Source organism: Rhineura floridana, chromosome 7 (assembly GCF_030035675.1).
Source record: "Rhineura floridana isolate rRhiFlo1 chromosome 7, rRhiFlo1.hap2, whole genome shotgun sequence".
Lineage (NCBI taxonomy): Eukaryota > Metazoa > Chordata > Lepidosauria > Squamata > Rhineuridae > Rhineura > Rhineura floridana.
Genome location: NC_084486.1, coordinates 75,880,473 through 75,899,707, shown reverse-complemented (window position 1 = coordinate 75,899,707; position 19,235 = coordinate 75,880,473). Strand labels below are relative to the sequence as shown.

Below are 19,235 nucleotides of genomic sequence, written 5' to 3'. Positions count from 1 at the left end.
CAGAGATACAGATGTACCTTTCATTCCTTATGCTCTGTCCAAAACAAAGCAAGAAGGGAAGGAGGATCCTTAACTTAAGAGCAAAATCCTAAAAGGTAAAAAGAAGAGACTTCGTTTGGCCACAGTAAGGCCTTACTACCAGGTAGAGTCCACCAAGTGCAGAAAAAGAGTATGCAAATCCAGGAGTCCATGGTCAGTCAGGCTGAGTTTATCACAGTGAATTTTGTGATTTGGAGGTGGAAGAACCATGCCAGCAGATCTAAAAACTAGCAGAAATGTTTGCTAGCAAAACAAATGAAAAATGGGAAGCAGTCATGGAGGAGTCAGGAGGCTCATTTCAAGGATTCTGAGGCCTACGGTTACAAAAAAATCACAAAAGATTTGGGTGGTTGTCAAAGGATGATTTCCATGTGCACAAGAAACAGACTGCTGCCTAGCTTTTAAGTGGACTTCAACATACTTCTTGCAAACAGTCAAAATCTCAAGGCTCACCTCCATCAACTGATAAGTGTTCCTTTGATTACAAAGCATGATCAAGCATTAATAATTTCCAGGAGGCTCGGCACCACTGTATAGATGATGTAGATGAGATGGGGAAACTGTGGGCCCCCGTCATCCCTGACCATTGGCCCTGCTCACCGGGGCTGATAGGAACTGGAATCTAACGTGAAGAGCTACAGGTTCCCTATCCCTGCTCTATCTGGTTTCAGCCCACTCTTAACACCTCACTGGTTAATATGTTAAAGTCAGTGGATTGTATCCAATGCAGTGCTACATCAGGGTTCCATCATCAGAAGGTTTACTGAAAGTTCTCCCCTTTCCTCCCCCTACATGCCCCCTAAATCTGTTCCAGGGATTCCTCAATCTTCTGGAGCAGATTTGGGAAGGGTGTAGGGCATGTGTGAGGAGGGGGGGAGAGAAAGAGGAGGAAAGTACTGGTGGTAATCCTTGTGCTGATGGGATGAGTAAGTAGAATACCATCCAATATAATCAAACTGAAAGCCCATTTGGTATAGTAAAGTAAAAGCTAGAGGAAGATGTAAGTTTATCTATGCCCTGTTCATCTAACAATCTTTGAACCTTCTTTCTAGAATAAAAAAAATCTGCTGCAAGCCATTATGGACCATTGGCACTCCTTCTAATTTATTCTTTTGCCATGTTTGAGCGATGCCAGATGTCCAAGCTGGATTTAGAAAGGGAAGAGGTACCAGAGATCATATCACAAACATATGTTGGATAATGGAACGGTGCAAGGAATTTCAGAAGAAAATCACCCTGTGCTTTATACATTACAGCAAAGCCTTTGACTGTGTAGATCATGAAAAACTATGGAATGCTTTAAAAGAAATGGGGGTGCCACAGCATCTGATTGTCCTGATGTGCAACCTATACTCTGGACAAGAGGCTACTATAAGGACCAGAATATGGAGAAACCAATTGGTTCCCCATCGGAAAGGGCATGAGACAGGGGTGTATTTTATCACCCTACTTGTTTAATCTATATGCAGAACATATCATACGAAAAGCGGGACTGGACCAAGATGGAGGTGTGAAAATTGGAGGGAGACATATCAATAATTTAAGATATGCAGACGATACCATACTACTAGCAGAAACCAGTAATGATTTGAAACGAATGCTGATGAAAGTTAAAGAGGAAGCACAAAAGCAGGACTACAGCTGAACGCCAAGAAGACTAAAGTAATGACAACAGAAGATTTATGTAACTTTAAAGTTGACAATGAGGACATTGAATTTGTCAAGGATTATCAATACCTCAGCACTGTCATTAACCAAAATGGAGACTATAGTCAAGAAATCAGAAGAAGGCTAGGACTAGAGAGGGCAGTTATGAGAACTAGAAAATGTCCTCAAATGCAAAGATGTATCACTGGACACTAAAGTCAGGATCATTCAGACCATGGTATTGCTGATCTCTATGTATGATGTGGAAGTTGGACAGTGAAAAATGCGGATAAGAGAAAAATCAACTCATTTGAAATATGGTTTTGGAGGAGAGCTTTGTGCATACCATGGACTGCGAAAAAGACAAATAATTGGGTGTTAGAACAAATTAAACCAGAACTGTCACTAGAAGCTAAAATGATGATACTTTGGACACATAATAAGAAGACAGGATTCACTAGAAAAGACAATAATGCTGGGAAACACAGAAGGGAGTATAAAAAGAAGGCCAAACAGAGATGGATTGATTCCATAAAGGAAGCCACAGACCTGAACTTACAAGATCTGAACAGGGTGGTTCACGACAGATGCTCCTGGAGGTCACCGATTCATAGAGTCGCCGTAAGTTGTAATCGACTTGAAGGCACATAACAACTAGCAATTCTATATGGCTATAGTGTGCATGTGTACATGCAGCTACCCCAGTCACAACACAGATGTAAAGTTGGCAAGCAGCTTTAGTAAATTGGCAGGACATAATAGGGAAAAGAAAGTTAAACAGAAAAGTGTCCACTTAGTGAAGCTTATTTTTAAATTGTGTGAGGATACTTATCCCTAGAAAAATTCTTACCCAGCTTGCATGCACCTGCATAATTTCTAGATTACTCCCTGTCACTAGGTAGAGATAGCATGGTAGAGTGGTGACAGCAAGTGTTTGTTGACTTCAGACTTTTCATATCAGCTGAGTTTTGTTTTTTTACTAGAACCCCACAATCCACCAAACAGAGCCAGGTGAAAACAACACACAGAATAAAAGAACTCAGTGCCTCTGTGCACATTCTCAACCTAGGAATTTGTTTTCAGCACTGAACTGAGTCAGCAGTCCTTCAATACAAAAGCCCATGTCAGGTTAGCTTGCTTCATTTCAGATTTAGGTGGGAAAAAAGTTGTTTTGTTGCTAATTTGGGACTCTAAAATCCTGGCTGATTTACAGCAAATCACTCAGAACTCTACCAGTAGATCCTGATCCATCTTCTGCCTGCCTCTATGTTGGTGTCCAACTAGCTCTAGGGAGACTGAAATTCACATTCCCATCCTTCAGAACATACATCAGAGGATTTTTATGCCTTCTTTCCTCCAAGGAGCACAACAGCGACTTGTGTTCAGTTAAGTCCTACTCAGAGTAGACCCATTGAAATTAATGAACCTAAGTTAGTCATGTCTATGAACTTCATTGGGTTTACTGTGAGTAGGCCTAGCACTTGAATACTACCCAGTATCCCTCTTCAGACCAGTAATGAGCAGCTGAGTGTCATTAGGCATGGAGGTTTCAGTTCCTCTTTTTAGCTCTCCATGCAAGAACCAATTAGCAGCTTAATGTGAAGCATTACTGCTACAAAAGTTGAAACCATGCTGTGAGCAGCAATCTTAGCCAACCCAGGGATGTGGGAAATTACTTATTACTACAGCAAATCAGATCAAGCTTTCATTGGTGGAAATACACAGTTGGCCACTGATGTAGAAAATAAAGAAAACAGGATGTTTAGAGGAGTCTAGATAAGCAAATTCTAGCAGAGCAGCAAAGAGTACCCTACAAGCCACCACTCAGTCACTAGTTTTCTATGGGATGCATGTTCACTGGAGTGAGTATACGGAAAACTATGCTTTACAACGAACTTCAAGAAGTGATCGAGATTATGCAGAGCAGTCCTCTAGAAACTTAATGTGATACAACAGCAACACAATTTCAAACTGTTTATTAAAATAAAATTACTTTGCAGCTCTGTGCTTCTTACAAGAGATACAGAAGGAGATGTTACATTGAAAAAGAAACAGGTTAACCTTTTTCCAAGATAGTACCTGGTTTCACAAGCAAAAATATAGAGCAGCTACAGTATTTTACTGTTGTCCTGAAGCCCTTTGTTGTTGAAAATGTCACGCAAATACTAAAAAACAAAACACCTGTACAGGCAAGGCAACTGGTTAAAAAAGTTAGTGTTGCACTTCAGACTGTAAAGTATTAGAATGAAATTGTTTCTGCGGCAGGATAGCTGTATAGCCTTAAGAAATTATTCATATGGGATTACAAAATGTCACATTGCCCATTCCCTAAGGAGAACCCATTCTACATATTGGCCAACAAACAAAAGTCCAGGGATGTAAGTGGAATGTTGGTCTTTATACTAACTTGTACTAATGGGAGTTCAGCTGTACCAATCGCTATCCAGTTTTATTATAGATGCAGAATTAGATGACCCTAACTTTTTAAAAAAGTGAAAGCTTTGCCTTACATATATCAGCAAAACTACTGTGGGCTTAAAAATAAACCCCATAAAGGCAGAATTTTATTTAGTAGCTTTAATGTAAACAGCTTTGTGTTTTACCTTTGTGGAAAAGCATTGACAGCCCACATGCAAATATGTGCATATCCACATTCATGCCACAGGAGAATACCTCTCCCCATTCTAGCATAACGTTCACAGTTTGACATTTCCCCACATGCAAAGTCTCTCTTTTATGAAGTCTATGGTTAAAAGCATCCCCTCACATCCAGCAATTACAATATACTGCACATATTAACACAGTTCAAATGCACACTGCTGCACTCAAGAAACATTTCAATAATGTAATAAGTTATTCTCATGAGTGCCAACTATTACTTTCTAGTGTCCAAACTAATTCCCAGCCCCTCATTTCTTTAAAATTAGAACATTTCATTAAAATTAGCCAAGCATCATCTGCTTGGTTGTATTTTTTTTAAAATACACAATCTTCATTCTAGCATACACCAAAATGTTTACTGAAGTGTGGTAAAACAAAGGGAAGTTATTTATTTACAAGCACCTACTTATCTGACCTTAAAATGGAAGCCATCAACAATCCTTAAAAATTGCTATTCAGAGAATACATTGTTTTAAACAAATAATGCACATTAGCAAGGATGAGATGTAACTGCACCAAGTAGCTAGACTGCTTCATTAGAACAAATGAGTTCATTTCAGTCGCTATTCGGATGGAAATGGTAAAAGAACAAACTAATTAATTCATGTTTACTGCCTGCTGCAGTCACTGATACGATGCAACTTTGGTTCAGAAATTCATCTTAAACATTTTCAAAGAACCTATTAGTAATAAGATGCATAGCAGTTCCTCTCATAGGGAGTTACATGGGAATACTGATAAGAAACATTGTGATCCATTAATTGCTTTAATCCATAGTTGTAGAAAAAAATACATTTAACAATTGTGAAGTAAACACACAGCCTAAAACTGCACAGAAGTTCTGTGCTGGAGTGAATGTGCAATGCTGTTATCATTTAGGCATGCTTTATAAAAAAAGCTGGCAGCTAACATGTATTTTCATGATCAAGCTCCCAACTAAAAAAAAAGGAGTGAAGGAAAGGCTTAAGATAAATAAATAATAACAAAATGCCATGCTTATTGCTTCAGTTAGTATCAAATGAGTGAATCTGCTGATCTCATACTGGAATCCACTCTGAGACTTCTATAAGTTTACTCAAGTGGATTGCAGTCTTAATTTTAAAACACAGTCATACAGACATCTAAGCCCATGCTATGCATCTGCTTGAGCAGCCTTTGCTTACAAGATTTTTATTTTCTAGAATCACTCTCCCACCCAAAATTAATCAATATTAGAATGAACTAGTTTAGAGAGGTGAAACTACAATTATTTTAGAGAACAAAAAACTAGCAAATAGCAAACTGATGCCAACCTTTGATTTAGAGGCAAAATCAAGTGTCTTTGTAATTTTCGTGCATAATACAAGTAGTCCAGATGCTTAATACTCTAATGTATCACTTCTCTGTTTCTGTCAGGGAGAAATATAAATATACCTTAATATTTTTTCATTCTGCCACTACAACTATACATGTGGGGCATTGGTGGCTATTCAGTTGATCCTTAATGAGATACTAGCAGTTACTACTCTTCTTATTTATTTAGCATGTTGCCAAAGTAATCAACACAATGGATCAAATGCTCCCCACTCAAAAAAGCTACATTCAGTTCTCCTAAAATTCTCACAATAACTTGTCAACTTGTTGAGGAGGCTTTTGCAAAGTTCCCACATTACACACAATTTAAATGATATTCAGAACTGCTGATTGCTGGTATATATGTTTGTGCATTTGTCACAGTCGTTAGTCTTGAAATAAATGTAACACTGGATTCAGGTTCACATAAAAACTAGCAGTTGTGTGTGTTTTTGCACAAAATGGTTTGTCATTTGCATCCAAGATGTCGTAAGTGTTTGACTTGGTTACCAAACCAGACATGCGTATGTAAGAAGGCACTTGTCTTCCAATTGTTTGGGTCAGATAAGGCCTTACCACAAATGGCATTATACACACCATGGAAGCAGCAAAAGCCCTGAAGCTTTGTGTCACATTCTCCAAGCCTACCAACTTCTTGCTTGGCAGACAAAGTCAACAGGTGCATTCTACAGTACAACAAAACCCAGAATGAATTCCAGTAGTTTTTGCCGATTAGAATGAGGTAGGAAAGTACTGCTTAGTTCCAAAATAGAATCTCTGTTCCGCTTTGTCTCTTTAAATACCTAAAAGAAAAATGTAAAAGTGTGCATCACAAACATCCTCCAGCAGCACCACCACTTATTATAACATCAAAGCTATTCAGTACAATTACTCCTAGAGCCATCTTATTCCAGGCTGCTTTTTTCATTCACAAAAGCAATCCACTGGCACAGTAATACAGTGTGCAGTCTAGTAACTGACAAGTATCAGCTGCAACAACTTTCATGATTTATAAGGCTCTAAAACATAACACAGTTCATAACAGTCAGAAGATCTACTGACGACCTTCCTCTTTCAACAAGCCTTTTAAGTAGATACCTTATCTCAGTCTGCATTTGCACTGTAAATGTTTTATATATGTTTTCGGTGTTTTATCACTGTTGCTAGCTGCCCTGGGCTCCCTTTAGGAGGAAGGATGGGATATAAATTTAATAAAATAAATACTGTAAACAACAGTTCTTGCAACTGATATAAGCACATGATTCTTGTAAGTGAAAACGCACCACCAACAAAATATGTAGATGAGCTCTTGGTCTATCTGAGTCAACCCCTCCTTCACATCTTTACAACTAGTACTGTATGTAAGGTCTATTAGTTATGCTTATACAGTAGGGCCCCACTTTACAGCGCTTCGCTTTACAGCGCTTCGCTAATACAGCGGTCTCAATTAGACGCAATTAGACTAAAGCCCCACTCATACGGCACTTGTTCCGCTTTTACGGCTGTTTTCGGGCATCGTGCACCATTCTAGTCAATGGGTTCCGCTTTACAGCGGTTTTCACTTTACAGCGGGGGTCCGGAACGTTACCCGCCGTATGAGTGGGGCCCTACTGTAGACAAGAGATACAATTCCTTTTATGAATTGTGGAGCATTAGATATTTACAGCAGGAGAGGGGAACTTGTGACCTTCCAGATGTTGCTTGACCGCAACTCCCATCATCCCTGACCATGTGCTGACTGGGGCTGTTGGAAATTGCAGTCCAACAATGCTCAGAAGACCACAGGTTCCCCACTTCTGCCATAAGTATCTGATACTCTACAGGCTTCTAATACAAACTCGTATTGATAGATGATTTGACATTATGGAAAGCAGGAATATGGTGAGCTTCCATAAGGGAGGAAAAAGAAGGATGGGGTGCTTGTGATGATGATGACAATGAGGATGACTACCACCACCTATCCTTCACCAGTAGGTTGCATTGTCTTGTGGCTCTGGCACAGGGCAGAATGCTGCACCAAAGCTGCTTTTAGTTTCATATATTAAGGACTCCAGAAGAGCAGACTAGCCCTCTCCACCTCATCAATAAAACAACAGCATCTCCCCACCCCCCAAAAAACAACAACCCACCAACCCCTCAGAACATGTGTGTGTTTGCTGGAGGCCAAAGCAGCAGTGGAGCTTTCAGGACTGGTTTGCGTATTTGGCACTTCTTTATAGGTGGGCAGTAGGCTGGTGCATATGATCACATTGATCGGGGACACGTGTGGACACGTGGCCTGCAACCTTCCCCATTTGTGTGTGCGTATGGGGGGGGAGGGCTTCAGGAGTTGGATGCTTTCAGGAATGCTACACTTCACATAAGACATCATAAAATGAATGCTCTACTCTAGTGCTGAGTATATATATTGCTAAACATTCAAAGGAAGTTGCTTGGGTAGTTTTGTAATTAAAATGGCATAGTTTGAAACAGACATGACTCATCCTCCTGGAGCAAAAATGGTGGTTATCATCATGCAGCTAGATGGAATATCAGTGGAGAAGTTGCCAATGATCCTAATATTTTGGTACTGGCAACAGTAGACAAAGTAACAAGAGACTGTGGAGGCCAAACTTAGATTTTTCAATGGGTCCATAGCAGTATTTTCTAAATAGGGAAAGTGGCAGCATCTCAAAGCATGATTGAAATGGTAAAGAAAGAAGCAATTCCATTTTTAAATGACAGACAATGGGGACATGCAAACCTGTATGATAGAAATGGGCAGCCTGAACGTTGTTGGACTTAGCTGTAGATATTTAAAAACTCCAGTGAAAATTTTGATTTGAAATTAATATCTTACCCCTTTGCATAAGGTGAAGACTTTCCTCAAGCATGACAGTTAATACTACCAATGATATTCAGTGATGCACAGGTATGTTTAACATTGTACAACCCTGCTTATACCACAGGAAACACTGGGGTAATATAATTTGGATAATATGGGCTAATCTCTTGATTCCGCCTTAGTTCAACCATTTGGCCTAGATAAAGGTCAAATCATGATTTTACAACGCTTTCTCAGTTTAAGGTTTAAGACTAGGAGTAAGTCTATGGTTTTCAGGTTAGTCCTACTAAGTTTAAGAAGTTTAGCTATACTGTAAGTAAACAAAATACTTACCCCCATATCCTTGAAGACTTTCACTGCATTTTTTGCGAGGCAATAGGTGGCACTCTCAGCTGTAAACATGGGAAAGGTAAAGAGAGAAGCATCTCAGGCTCAGTATAGGACACTTTCATAAGAATAAATTTACTTACAGGCAAAAAAACCTTTGCAGTTTAAGAACTGCCTTATAGCCCACAGATATTTCTATCAAACTTTAAAATGCAGGGAAATTGGTCAGCTATAGTGAATGCACTAGGGGAGCAGGAGACCTGACCTCATCTCTGAGACATTGTACAAATTTGTAAAAAGGCAAACACAATTTGGGTTGGTCTTTCATAGTCCACTTCCTGTGTAGCTTGGAAGAATTTGGTAACATGTGCCTCTGAACATATGGTAAGTGGTGGCAACCCTGCAATCAGCTCAAATAAGAGAAACAAGCCATATGCTGTGCTGATCTTGTTCTAGCAGGGAAGAAGCAACAATATTAAGACAGCTGATATACTGTAGTTCAGATATTCACTTTAAATATGTCTGATTTACTTTGCAATTTTAGTGAAGTTTCCTATGGTAAATTATTTTCTTTTGCTTCTGTTTCTGTGAATATGTGAAGTACAGCAACACTTTGTATAATTTACACTAAAAAAACTCCAAAAACAATTGTGGAATAATGTCACAGACTAGCCTGCAAAATAGTCTCCAGTGGACATGAGGAGTGTCTCAGTTTGCACAAGATAAAACAGGAGGAGGAGCAATATATTCTAGCAAATTTCTCAGTGTGATCTATGTTAGGGAGAGGAGAGGGGGAGGGGAAAGGCAGGTTTGATCATTTGCATGTTTATTGAGTTCAGTGGGATTTACTCCCATGCAATCATGCTTAGGATAGGTGAAACTGATCTTGAGGAAGGGAGGAAGGATAGGGACAGGTAGGAAAGAGAAAAGGGGAGGGAAAAGGAGGGAGAGGGGAGGGGAGGGATAGGAGAAAGAAGGGGTAGGAAGGAGGAGGAAGGAAGGGCAGGTCTGATTATTTGTATGCTTATTGAGTTCAATGGGATTTGCTCCTGTGCAATCATGCTTAGGATAGGTGAAGGGGAAGGAAGGAGAGGGAGGGGAGATTGGAAGGGTGGCACTGGGTACAGTGGAAGCCCCTTTCATTAACATTGTTAACTGTATCATTGTTTTTCGGAGTTTCCCCCACCTTTTCATTCTACAACAGACACATGTAGTCTCCCACCCAAAATTTAAACCCAAGCTTTAACTGGCCAGATCCACACCAGACATTTATTTCAATTTAAAAGTCATGGCTTCCCCCAATCCTTGGAATTATAGTTTGTGATGGGTGCTGGGAGTTGCTTGGAGATGCCCTATTTCCCTCAAACAGCTAAAACCACCAGAAGTCTCTGGGAAGAGGGACTGACCGTTAAACCACTATGGCCACTGGAACTCTGAGGGGAACAGGAGTCTCCTAACAACCCTCGGCACCCTTCACAAACTACACTTCACAGGATTTTTTGGGGGAAGCCATGGCTGTTTAAAGTGGAATAAACATCTGGCATGGGTGTGGCCAACTGATTAGCCAAGTCAAACAGCTGTGTGTCTGGCTTTTAGAACCCTGACAGTTGGTTCTTACTGAGCATGCCTTTGCTATCATAGACTTCAATGTTAAATTTCTTGGATTAATTAAAAATCAGCCATGCATTTTTAAAAACTTTTAAAATGCAGAAGATGAAGGTCAGAGTATGGGACAAGGTAAGTAATACAATTACAGGTACTCTGTGAACATGGCTGATTTTTAATTAATTTTAGCAAATTATGAGACAACTGACAGAAAAAAGTCCAACACGAGTCTGAATTTTTTTTACTCGTTTTAGACTTTGAACTCTCGGTTCTCTGAGTGTTTTGTGTATCGCCATGAAAACTTAGAGGGTTGTTAAGCAAGCGTTTCTGAGTTCAGGACTATATGTTTTGTAAGATTTTGTTCTGAAATGAGCTTATGGGAAGCATCAGAATGGCATGAGGAGTATTTTCAATTTAACATTGCGGAATGTGAAAGATCCATGCTGGCTATAGTGTACAGCAACTCTTGTGGCTGTATAATTTGAACAAACGGAAGGTTTCTCAACAGAAAGCAGCTGCTTGGCATACCATAGACTGCAACATTCTTTTCTGTTCTTGTTATTAAGTATTTGTGTAATTTTTGAAGATATTCAGATTCCCTGACAGGAGCGCTGAAGTTGTGTATGAAAATGGCAGCAGAACTGTATGCCTCCAGTAAAGGTCCTAGTAGCTTCTGCAGGAAGATTATGTACTGCTGGTGCTCCTCGGACTGGCTCACCTATGCAAGGGAAGAAAAGAAAGCAAAAGCAACTAAGTCTTTGCGCAGTGGTAGCAGCATGCTTTGATGGTGCAACACAGTCGCTGCTGCATCTACAGCCCTGACTTCTGCACCAAGCAGCAGGCAAGGTGAAAAGAGGGTAGAACAAAATGGCTTTTGCTGCACCAGCTCCCAGGCTGGTGCAGCAAATAGGCCTGGATCAGGTCTTTTCCCATCATGCAACAGCAGTGGGGGCCTGCTCAATCAATATCCAGTGAATCCTGTGCCAGCCCAGCCCTGCCCTCCCTGCTTTGTTTCAGGGGTTTCCTCTAGCTACTTCCAGGGGGTACCTTCTGCCTCCTCACCAAATGGGTGGATGCACTGGGGTGCTTCTTGTTGGTGGGGCTCCCCCGCCAGGTAGAGCTGGGCGGAGGGTCACCAGCACAGTGGACTGGGAGTTTGGATTTTTCTGCCCATCACTTACAACAATGGAATGTAAATACGATAGATCGAATAAGGCTTTGCTGCAATAATGTATTCCCCAATCCATACCAGATACAGCAAGGTGTGTGTGTAATTAATATGTATAATAGCAGACTGAGGCACTGAATTATCACTGTTATGTTACAAAAATGAGGCTATTGAGAAACCAGATGGAAGGATGCTTGTAAGAACCCAAAGACTTGCAGAAGTGTGGGGAAGGGGAATAGGAAAACCCTAAAACAATTCCAAAACAGCCCAATGAGAACTGAGCATGCTCTGATGAAGTGGACTGTAGACCATGAAAATGTATGACATAATAAATCTGTTAGGTATTTAAGGTGTCATAAAGCTCTCTGTTATTGCTGCCAGACAGTAACATGGTTACTCCTCTGGAAACAAAAAAAACTCCACAGAGTGTCTATTGGGGGAATTTGGGGTATAGGTGGGTGGGATAGCATGAAGCATCCTGACAGGCGGCACAGCTGGCTGGCTCACTGAACACTGTGTGGTAGTTTGTGTGTATAGAGATAGGCATTTAAAGCATATCGTAAGTCCAAAGGGAAAGGAGGGGTGAGCCATAGGAGTACTCAAGGCAGAAGCAGATATGAAAATAGAAAAGCAGCAAGTGGTGAGCGTCTGCCTGTCTGTCAGACCCAGGACCCACACCGTATGCTTTGGACAGGATATCTGCTGTGTACATTTTGGTCTGGCCAGGCCCTAAAGCACCGATACGGGGCCAGCCTGCCAAGCCTTCTAGCCGGGCCTGCCAGTCCATCCAATGGATTGGAGGCAGCAGCAGCATTGCCACGGGGGAGGAAAGAAAGCAGAAAACCTGAACAGAGAGTCAAGCAATGCCAGTGCCACCATTGCTTCCCATTCTTAGCAGCGCTTGGGAACCTTAGCTCCACCCATTTTTCTGATGGAACCACCCACTTGTTCCAGAGCAGTCTGTGATCACTGGGAAAGAGGAGAGAAGCAGGCTGGGGTGCTCTGTAGTAAGGTGCCCCCTCAGGGCACCTGGAGTGGCTTGAAGAGGCAGTTCCCAAAAGGAGCAGCTGCCTCTTTTTCACCACTGCTCAGCTGTACAAGCTAAGCAACATGGGGTGGGAGGAAGAGATTGTGTGGGGAGGGAAGTCTTAAATGTTCCCTCCTGGTGATTCCAGCTGGCATGGGATGCCCATGTCAACTTTGGCTTGACCACACCCTCCACTGAGATGTGGCCCCCAAAGGGTTGGGCAGGAAGGAACGTTACCCTTGGCATTTTTTTTAAAGTCCCACACTCAGGCCTTAAAGGATTTTGGGTTGGATTCCTATACATAGCCCCAGTTTCCAGGATGTGGGCTTTGAATCTGGAAGTTAGTTTCTAATTTATCCTTTTTCTGCTCTGATGGGGCTTTTTCTTGTTCATTCTTTGTTGGTGTTATGGGGCTGTGTTCAGCTAAGTCCTGCTCAGAATAGACCCACTGAAATTAATGAACCGAAGTTAAGTCATGTCTATTAATTCCCATGGGTCTCCTCTGAGTAGGACTAGTACTGGATACCACCCATAATTCTAATATAGCTCAACTTAAAAAAAATTGCTGCTGTTTTATTGCTGGGTTTTTTTTCATTGTTGATTTTATTGTTAGTCACTTTCTTGATTTTTTTCTTTTAAGGTAAAGTGGGATAAACAAAGTCAATTGCTCTGGTTTCAGTAGAAGTGTTAACATAATTCAAGATAACAGACTGTTTAATTCTTCAAACGAATTATAAAACCTTCATCGCTGGGCAAGCATCTATTTTGATAATATTTTAAATCATGGTAAATTGAATGCATACACAAATGGAAGATGCCTAGATGACCTTGCCTCGACAGCTCACCCAATCCTTTGCTTTTTAACAGGGTCTCCAACAGCCACAAATGCTGTTTCAAAGCCCGAATTTCATGTTCCTTCTAATCCATTCCATTCAGTACAGCTATGAATATGAAACACTTGAGCAATAGTTGCTTCTGCGGTCTATGCAGTACCTTCAAGTAGCAATCCCGCTGCTCTTCACCAAAGTCACTGTCCTCATCCTCCTCATCACTCCTCCAAGATAATGGCTCTGGGAGTTTCTTTTCCCAGTGCTGCTCTACAAGGCTAGGGCTTATATCCTCCTGCTCATCCTGCTTACAAAAGGTACAAAAAAGCAGTAAGCACCAGGCACCCACCAGCACTACTACACAATATTATCATTTTGTGCCTTCAACAGCCCTGGAGCAGCCATTGTATGGATTTTAGAGCCTAGTTAATTCAGGGGCAAAGGGAGGATAAGCTTTCCTTTCTCCTACAATGCGATCACAGTTCCAAAGAATGCCCAAGGTGACAGTCTTAAAAACAATTCCCTTAGCAGTAGTTTTCACGAAAGCATGAGCTCATTCAGCTTGAGCATTGCAACTCCCAGAGACTTCTGTACCAGACCCACAGGAATGCAGAAATGTTTAATTACTGAATAAGCACTAAAATACTACAAGGAATGAAATCCATCATACTTTCTTGGGGAAAAGGGCTTTCCAACTCTTTGCTACTGGCTCTCCTGCAACAGGCAAAGACAAGATCATTTCAGAGGATATTTGGGAGCCCCCTAAGCATAGAAGAGATGTCTCTCTTTTAGTTGCTTGGCTGAATTTTTCCTTTGTCTACTGGTTTTAGCTAAACTGTTCGTTTGGTTTTTCTAGTTTGCCAATTTCAACAATTGTATTGTTATTTACCCTTGACAGGCCTTTAGTGCAGAAGAATATTGATCATTTATGAAAAGAGGAACACCACAAATATAAAAATGCATAAGCTAAAAGGCCCAATTTAAGTTATTCATTTTCATGTACATAAGTTTAATTTCTGTAGTGCGGAATTGCACCACAGTATTATTATTTTTTTAAATCTATATGCATATATTACGAAGCGGATCTCCTGAGTTAATTCTGTATCATTTATATTGGCAAACAAGCAAATAACCACTGCAGTGATGTGGCCATTCCCCACATAAGAGAAACACATTCGCATATGCAAGCATGAGACTGTAGCCAACAGTGTGCCAGCATAACAGATTTCTGTTCACATAATAAGACTTAACCTTCTTCTCTCCCCTTTGCACACACTCAAAATCTGCTCCGGGGAATTGGGGGTTTCCTCCAGAGCAGATTTTAAGGATGCACAGGGGAAAGGAAGAGAAGGTAAAATTCTGTTGTGCAAGCCTGTTCTGTTCATCTAACATTGGATTCTGCCCACTGTGCTTAAGATCTTTTTTTTTTTAAGGCACAAACTATCCTGCTTTTAAACTGAAAAAATTGTTAAATGGCTTACAATATATATGTTAAGGGAAATGTGAGTTGAGTGGTTAATGTGCATAATAATCTGCCATTGTGCACATTCACCAGGACTCATGGAGAATGTGCACATTAAACTTGTATGAAAAGGGAAGTGTGCATATTTCAAATCAATACACATAATCTCCAACAGACCTTGGGACTGTGCATATCTTGGCAAATTTTGTACATTCTCCAGGCAATATGTACATTCTCTGACTCGTATACATAGTCTCCAACAAAAATGAAGCTGCGATTGGACCACTGGTCTCCCCTGAAAGGTGATTTTCTCAAGTAGACTGCCATCATGTGGGATATAGCGCCATCTAGCGTCCGAAGGCAAGAATGGATTGAAGTCAAGACCTGGGGCATCCAGCCCCTCCCACTCCAGTTCATTCATGACGAGACCAAAGTGAGAAATATCTGAGAAGACAAAACAGGCCAACGGGCCTACCAGCAAGGAAACATTGTCCCAAATAATAACCCAAAGAATACACGAATTTTAATGGTTCGAAAGGGTCTTGACTTGGCTAAATAGTTTAAACAGTATAACTCTAAAGAGTGATAAGTTGCAAAATACCAAAAAAAACCAATAGCCTCCAACAGGGAGGGCCATGACGGCAGTCTACCTGAGAAAATCACCCTTCAGATGAGACCAATGGTCCATTTTCCTCAGGTAGCCTGCCGTCATGTGGGATGTACCAAAGCAGCCCCCAATAGGGAGGGACCACCCCTTGATTAATTGTCATAAAGAACTTGTTGTAAAACGCGCCTCCCAAAGGAGGCATCGGCAGAAGAGTAACGGTCTATCTTATAATGTCTTATAAAGGAATTTGAGGTAGACCATACAGCTGCTCTGCAAATCTCTGCCAGAGGAGCATTGGTTGCGAAGGCAGCCATAGTGGCTGCTGACCTAGTTGAGTGTGCCGTTATATTATGAGGCACTGGCAGCTGAAGCGACTCATAGGCCAACACAATGCAGGCACACAACCAACAAGATAACGTAGAACTGGGCACCTTTTTCCCCAGAGTACGAGGATGAAAGGATACAAATAGTAAATCCGTTGACCATATGTCCTGGGTTCAAGACAGGTAGGCCTTGAGGGCCCTCCGGACATCTAGCAAGTGCCAGGCCTTCTCCAGTGGATGGACAGGATCCGGACAGAACGAAGGAAGAACAATGTCCTGGTTACAGTGGAACGCTGAAACGACCTTGGGATGGAAGGAGGGATCTAGACTCAGTACCACTGAGTCCTTATGGAAAATACAGAGATGGCAGGCCGAGGACAGTGCCCCCAACTCTGAGACTCTTCTCGCCGAGGTGATCGCCACGAGGAACAGGACACTGAAGGACAAAAGTTGTAATGGCACAGACCGAAAGGGCTCAAAAGGAGGCCACTGTAAGGCTTGCAGGACCTTTGATAAACTCCACGAAGGAAAGAGGTGACAAACTGCTGGCGACAGTAGGGCGGCTCCCTTCAAGAAACGTTTGATGAGTGGGTGTGAGCCCATAGGAATACTAGGAGATGTGACAGAGAGAATAGATGATATGGTGATGGCGTCAACACAAGCTGTTAGGTTTAAGTCCCATCTTCAGGCCTCTATGTAGAAATTGCAGTAGCTGTTGAGCATTAGCCTGAAATGGTTGTACGTTTTGAGTGTCACACCAGTTAGAGAAGGCAAACCAAGTGCTCTGGTAGATATATGAGGTTGACTGTTTTCACACTGTCAGATTGAGCCATTCAGGATCTGGATGCCAAATCAGACCCTGAGAGAGGAGATCTGGTCTGAGCAGCAACCTCCAAGAGTCCGTCACTGAAAGGGAGAGCAGATCAGAGAACCACAGCCGGCGAGGCCAGTGGTTGGATTGTGTCTGCGTTGTTGTGTGAAACAGCATACATTACGTTGTAGTTAAGTTGCTCAAGAAACCGTTCCAGAGGCATTAAATCATGTAAGAGTCTTTATTCAGACATTAAGGCCAGCGGCTTTAAGATCCCCCCCGCAGGAGAGAAGTTCTACTACGTTCAAAGTACAAAACTACTACAGACAGCTCAGCAGACAGCAGCAATAGTAAAAGCACTTTTTCCCAAGCTGTTATCTCATTACCATGACAACCACTGTCTGGCCTTGCTTCCCAGACCATACTAGATAAGGCTGCTTCTCACACTTCTCCAAAACTTGCAGGCTTCATGGAAAACAACACAAGGTAGTAATGCCTATCAGTGACAGCCCAACAGACGGGCCCTTCTCGTCGCAGCTTCCTCAAGGTCCCCGCTGTATCGGGGGAAAGGCATATAGGCCTGCTGGCCACTGTGTCAAGAGTGCATCTACCGATTCCACATTGGTGTCCAGATACCTGGAGAAGTAGCGAGGTAGCTGGTAATTGTGACTGGAGGCAAACAGGTCCACCGAGAGGATGCCGAACCATCGTTGGAGAAGGCTGAACACCATGGGGTAAAGCTTCCATTCTTCTGGGATCACCTGTTGTCTGCTGAGCCAGTCGTCCGTAATGTTCAAAACACCACTGAGATGTTCTGCTCTCAGTGAAATCAGATGTATTTCAGTCCAGTCGAAGAGTTGAGACGCCTCCATCTGGAGGAACTGTGACCTGGTTCCCCCTTGCCTGTTCAGATGTGATTTCACACAGGTATTGTCCATGCAAATCAGTACATGGCCCAGAAGGAATATAGGTTGAAAATGCCGCAGATGGACTGCTCTCAGTTCCAGCCAGTTGATATTCTGACTTGCTTCTGCGCTGGACCAAACACCCTGAACATATTGGGAATTGCAGTGGGGGGCCCATCCGGACAGACTGGCATCTGTTGTTATTACAACAGATGTCTGGTTCTCGGAATGGGGTTCCCTTTCTGAGATTTTCGACTGTCACCCACCAATGGAAGGAGGCCCGCAAAGACAGATGCAGGTGGATTGACCAGTGGTTGGACGTGGCAATGTCCTGTTGGAAAGGGAGTAAAGCCCACTGTAAGGGTCGAGTGTGGTGTCGAGCCCATGGTACGATATGGATGGTTGAGTCAAACATCCCTAGAGCCCTTGCCAGAAGCATTATGTCCACCCTTGATCGACACGCGAGGTGCAAAGCCATCTCTCTGATGGCCGAAATCCGATCTGGTGATAAAAAGACCATGGTCTGTGCGGTGTCTAAAAGAGTGCCCAAGTGTTGTAGATGCTGAGTTGGCTGAAGTTGACTTTTGTCGAGGTTGACAAGCCAACCATGGGTGCACAGAACAGTGAGGGCAGAGTGAACATGACAGGGCCAGATCCCTGGAACCCGCCCGAATCAACAAATCGTCCAAATAAGGATAAATGTGAACACCCTGGAGGCGGAGGGAAGCCACCAGGGTGAGCAGTACTTTGGTGAAGACTCTCGGGACTGACGAGAGTCCGAAAGGCATTGCCCGATATTGAAAGTGGTGGGGGCCGAAGGCAAATTGCAGGAAACGTCTGTGGGCCAGGCAGATGGGCACATGGAGGTATGCTTCTTTCAGGTCTATGGAAGCCAGAAAGTCTCCTTCGTGTAGAGCCTCTATAATTGATGCCAGGGACTCCATCTTGAACCGTCGATATTTCACGAAACGGTTGACAAATTTGAGATCTAACATCGCCCTCCATGACAGATCTCGCTTGGGAACCGCAAATAGGAGAGAGTAAACCCCCTGCGCTCTCTCCACCAATGGTACTGGTTCTATTGCAGCTATGTCGAGAAGATGGGTGATTGGTTCCCGCATGATCCGGCTCTGTCTCGAACTCTGGGTAGGAGGGAGGGGATGAATCTGTCTGGAGGAGTTAGCCAAAATTCCAGTTCATAACCGTGAGTGAAGAGATCTCTGACCCAAGCGACCTCTGTCAGATGCAACCAGTGACTTGCAAACAGTAGCAATCTGCCCCCAACCGGGAAGGAGTCAGTATTGTTTATGCTGACAAGCTCCTCTGCCATATGATGAAGCTGAGGCCCCATGACTTGCTCGGTTCTGGATTCTGCCTTGGAATCATCATCTGTTCCAGGTTCCTCTGAAGGGACGGAAATCAGAGGATCGAAAATCACGGCCCCGTCGCCCAGGCCGCGCTCCTCGAAAGGGCTGGAAGGAGCGGTATGGGTTGAAACGTCTAAACAGCCTACGATCCTCCCTCTTGGATGTGGCCAACACTGGTCTTTGGTTGTCATTAGGGTCTACTAAGACTGCCTTGAGGGCTTCCTCTCTGAAAAGTAATGACCCAGAGAAGGGTGCCCTTGACAAGTTGCCCTTGGCCGTAGAATCAACGTCCTAGTGCCTGAG

General features: G+C 42.6%; 1 protein-coding gene across 6 annotated transcripts in view; it reads right to left on the bottom strand.

Moving 5' to 3' along the window:
- Nucleotides 1–3,647: 3,647 nt before the first annotated feature.
- Nucleotides 3,648–19,235, bottom strand: part of GPAM (glycerol-3-phosphate acyltransferase, mitochondrial) — a 50,050-nt gene continuing 34,462 nt past the window's right edge. For 5 of the 6 annotated variants that reach the window (XM_061636017.1, XM_061636016.1, XM_061636015.1 and 2 more), the window contains exons 18-21: nt 13,624–13,764; nt 10,964–11,153; nt 8,837–8,895; nt 3,648–6,482 (exon numbers count right to left, since the gene is read on the bottom strand). In XM_061636017.1, coding sequence (XP_061492001.1) covers nt 6,366–6,482; nt 8,837–8,895; nt 10,964–11,153; nt 13,624–13,764 — 507 coding nt within the window. In that variant the 3' untranslated portion in view covers nt 3,648–6,365. The remainder of the gene's footprint in view (nt 6,483–8,836; nt 8,896–10,963; nt 11,154–13,623; nt 13,765–19,235) is intronic. The other variant, XM_061636018.1, reaches the window with a different exon arrangement.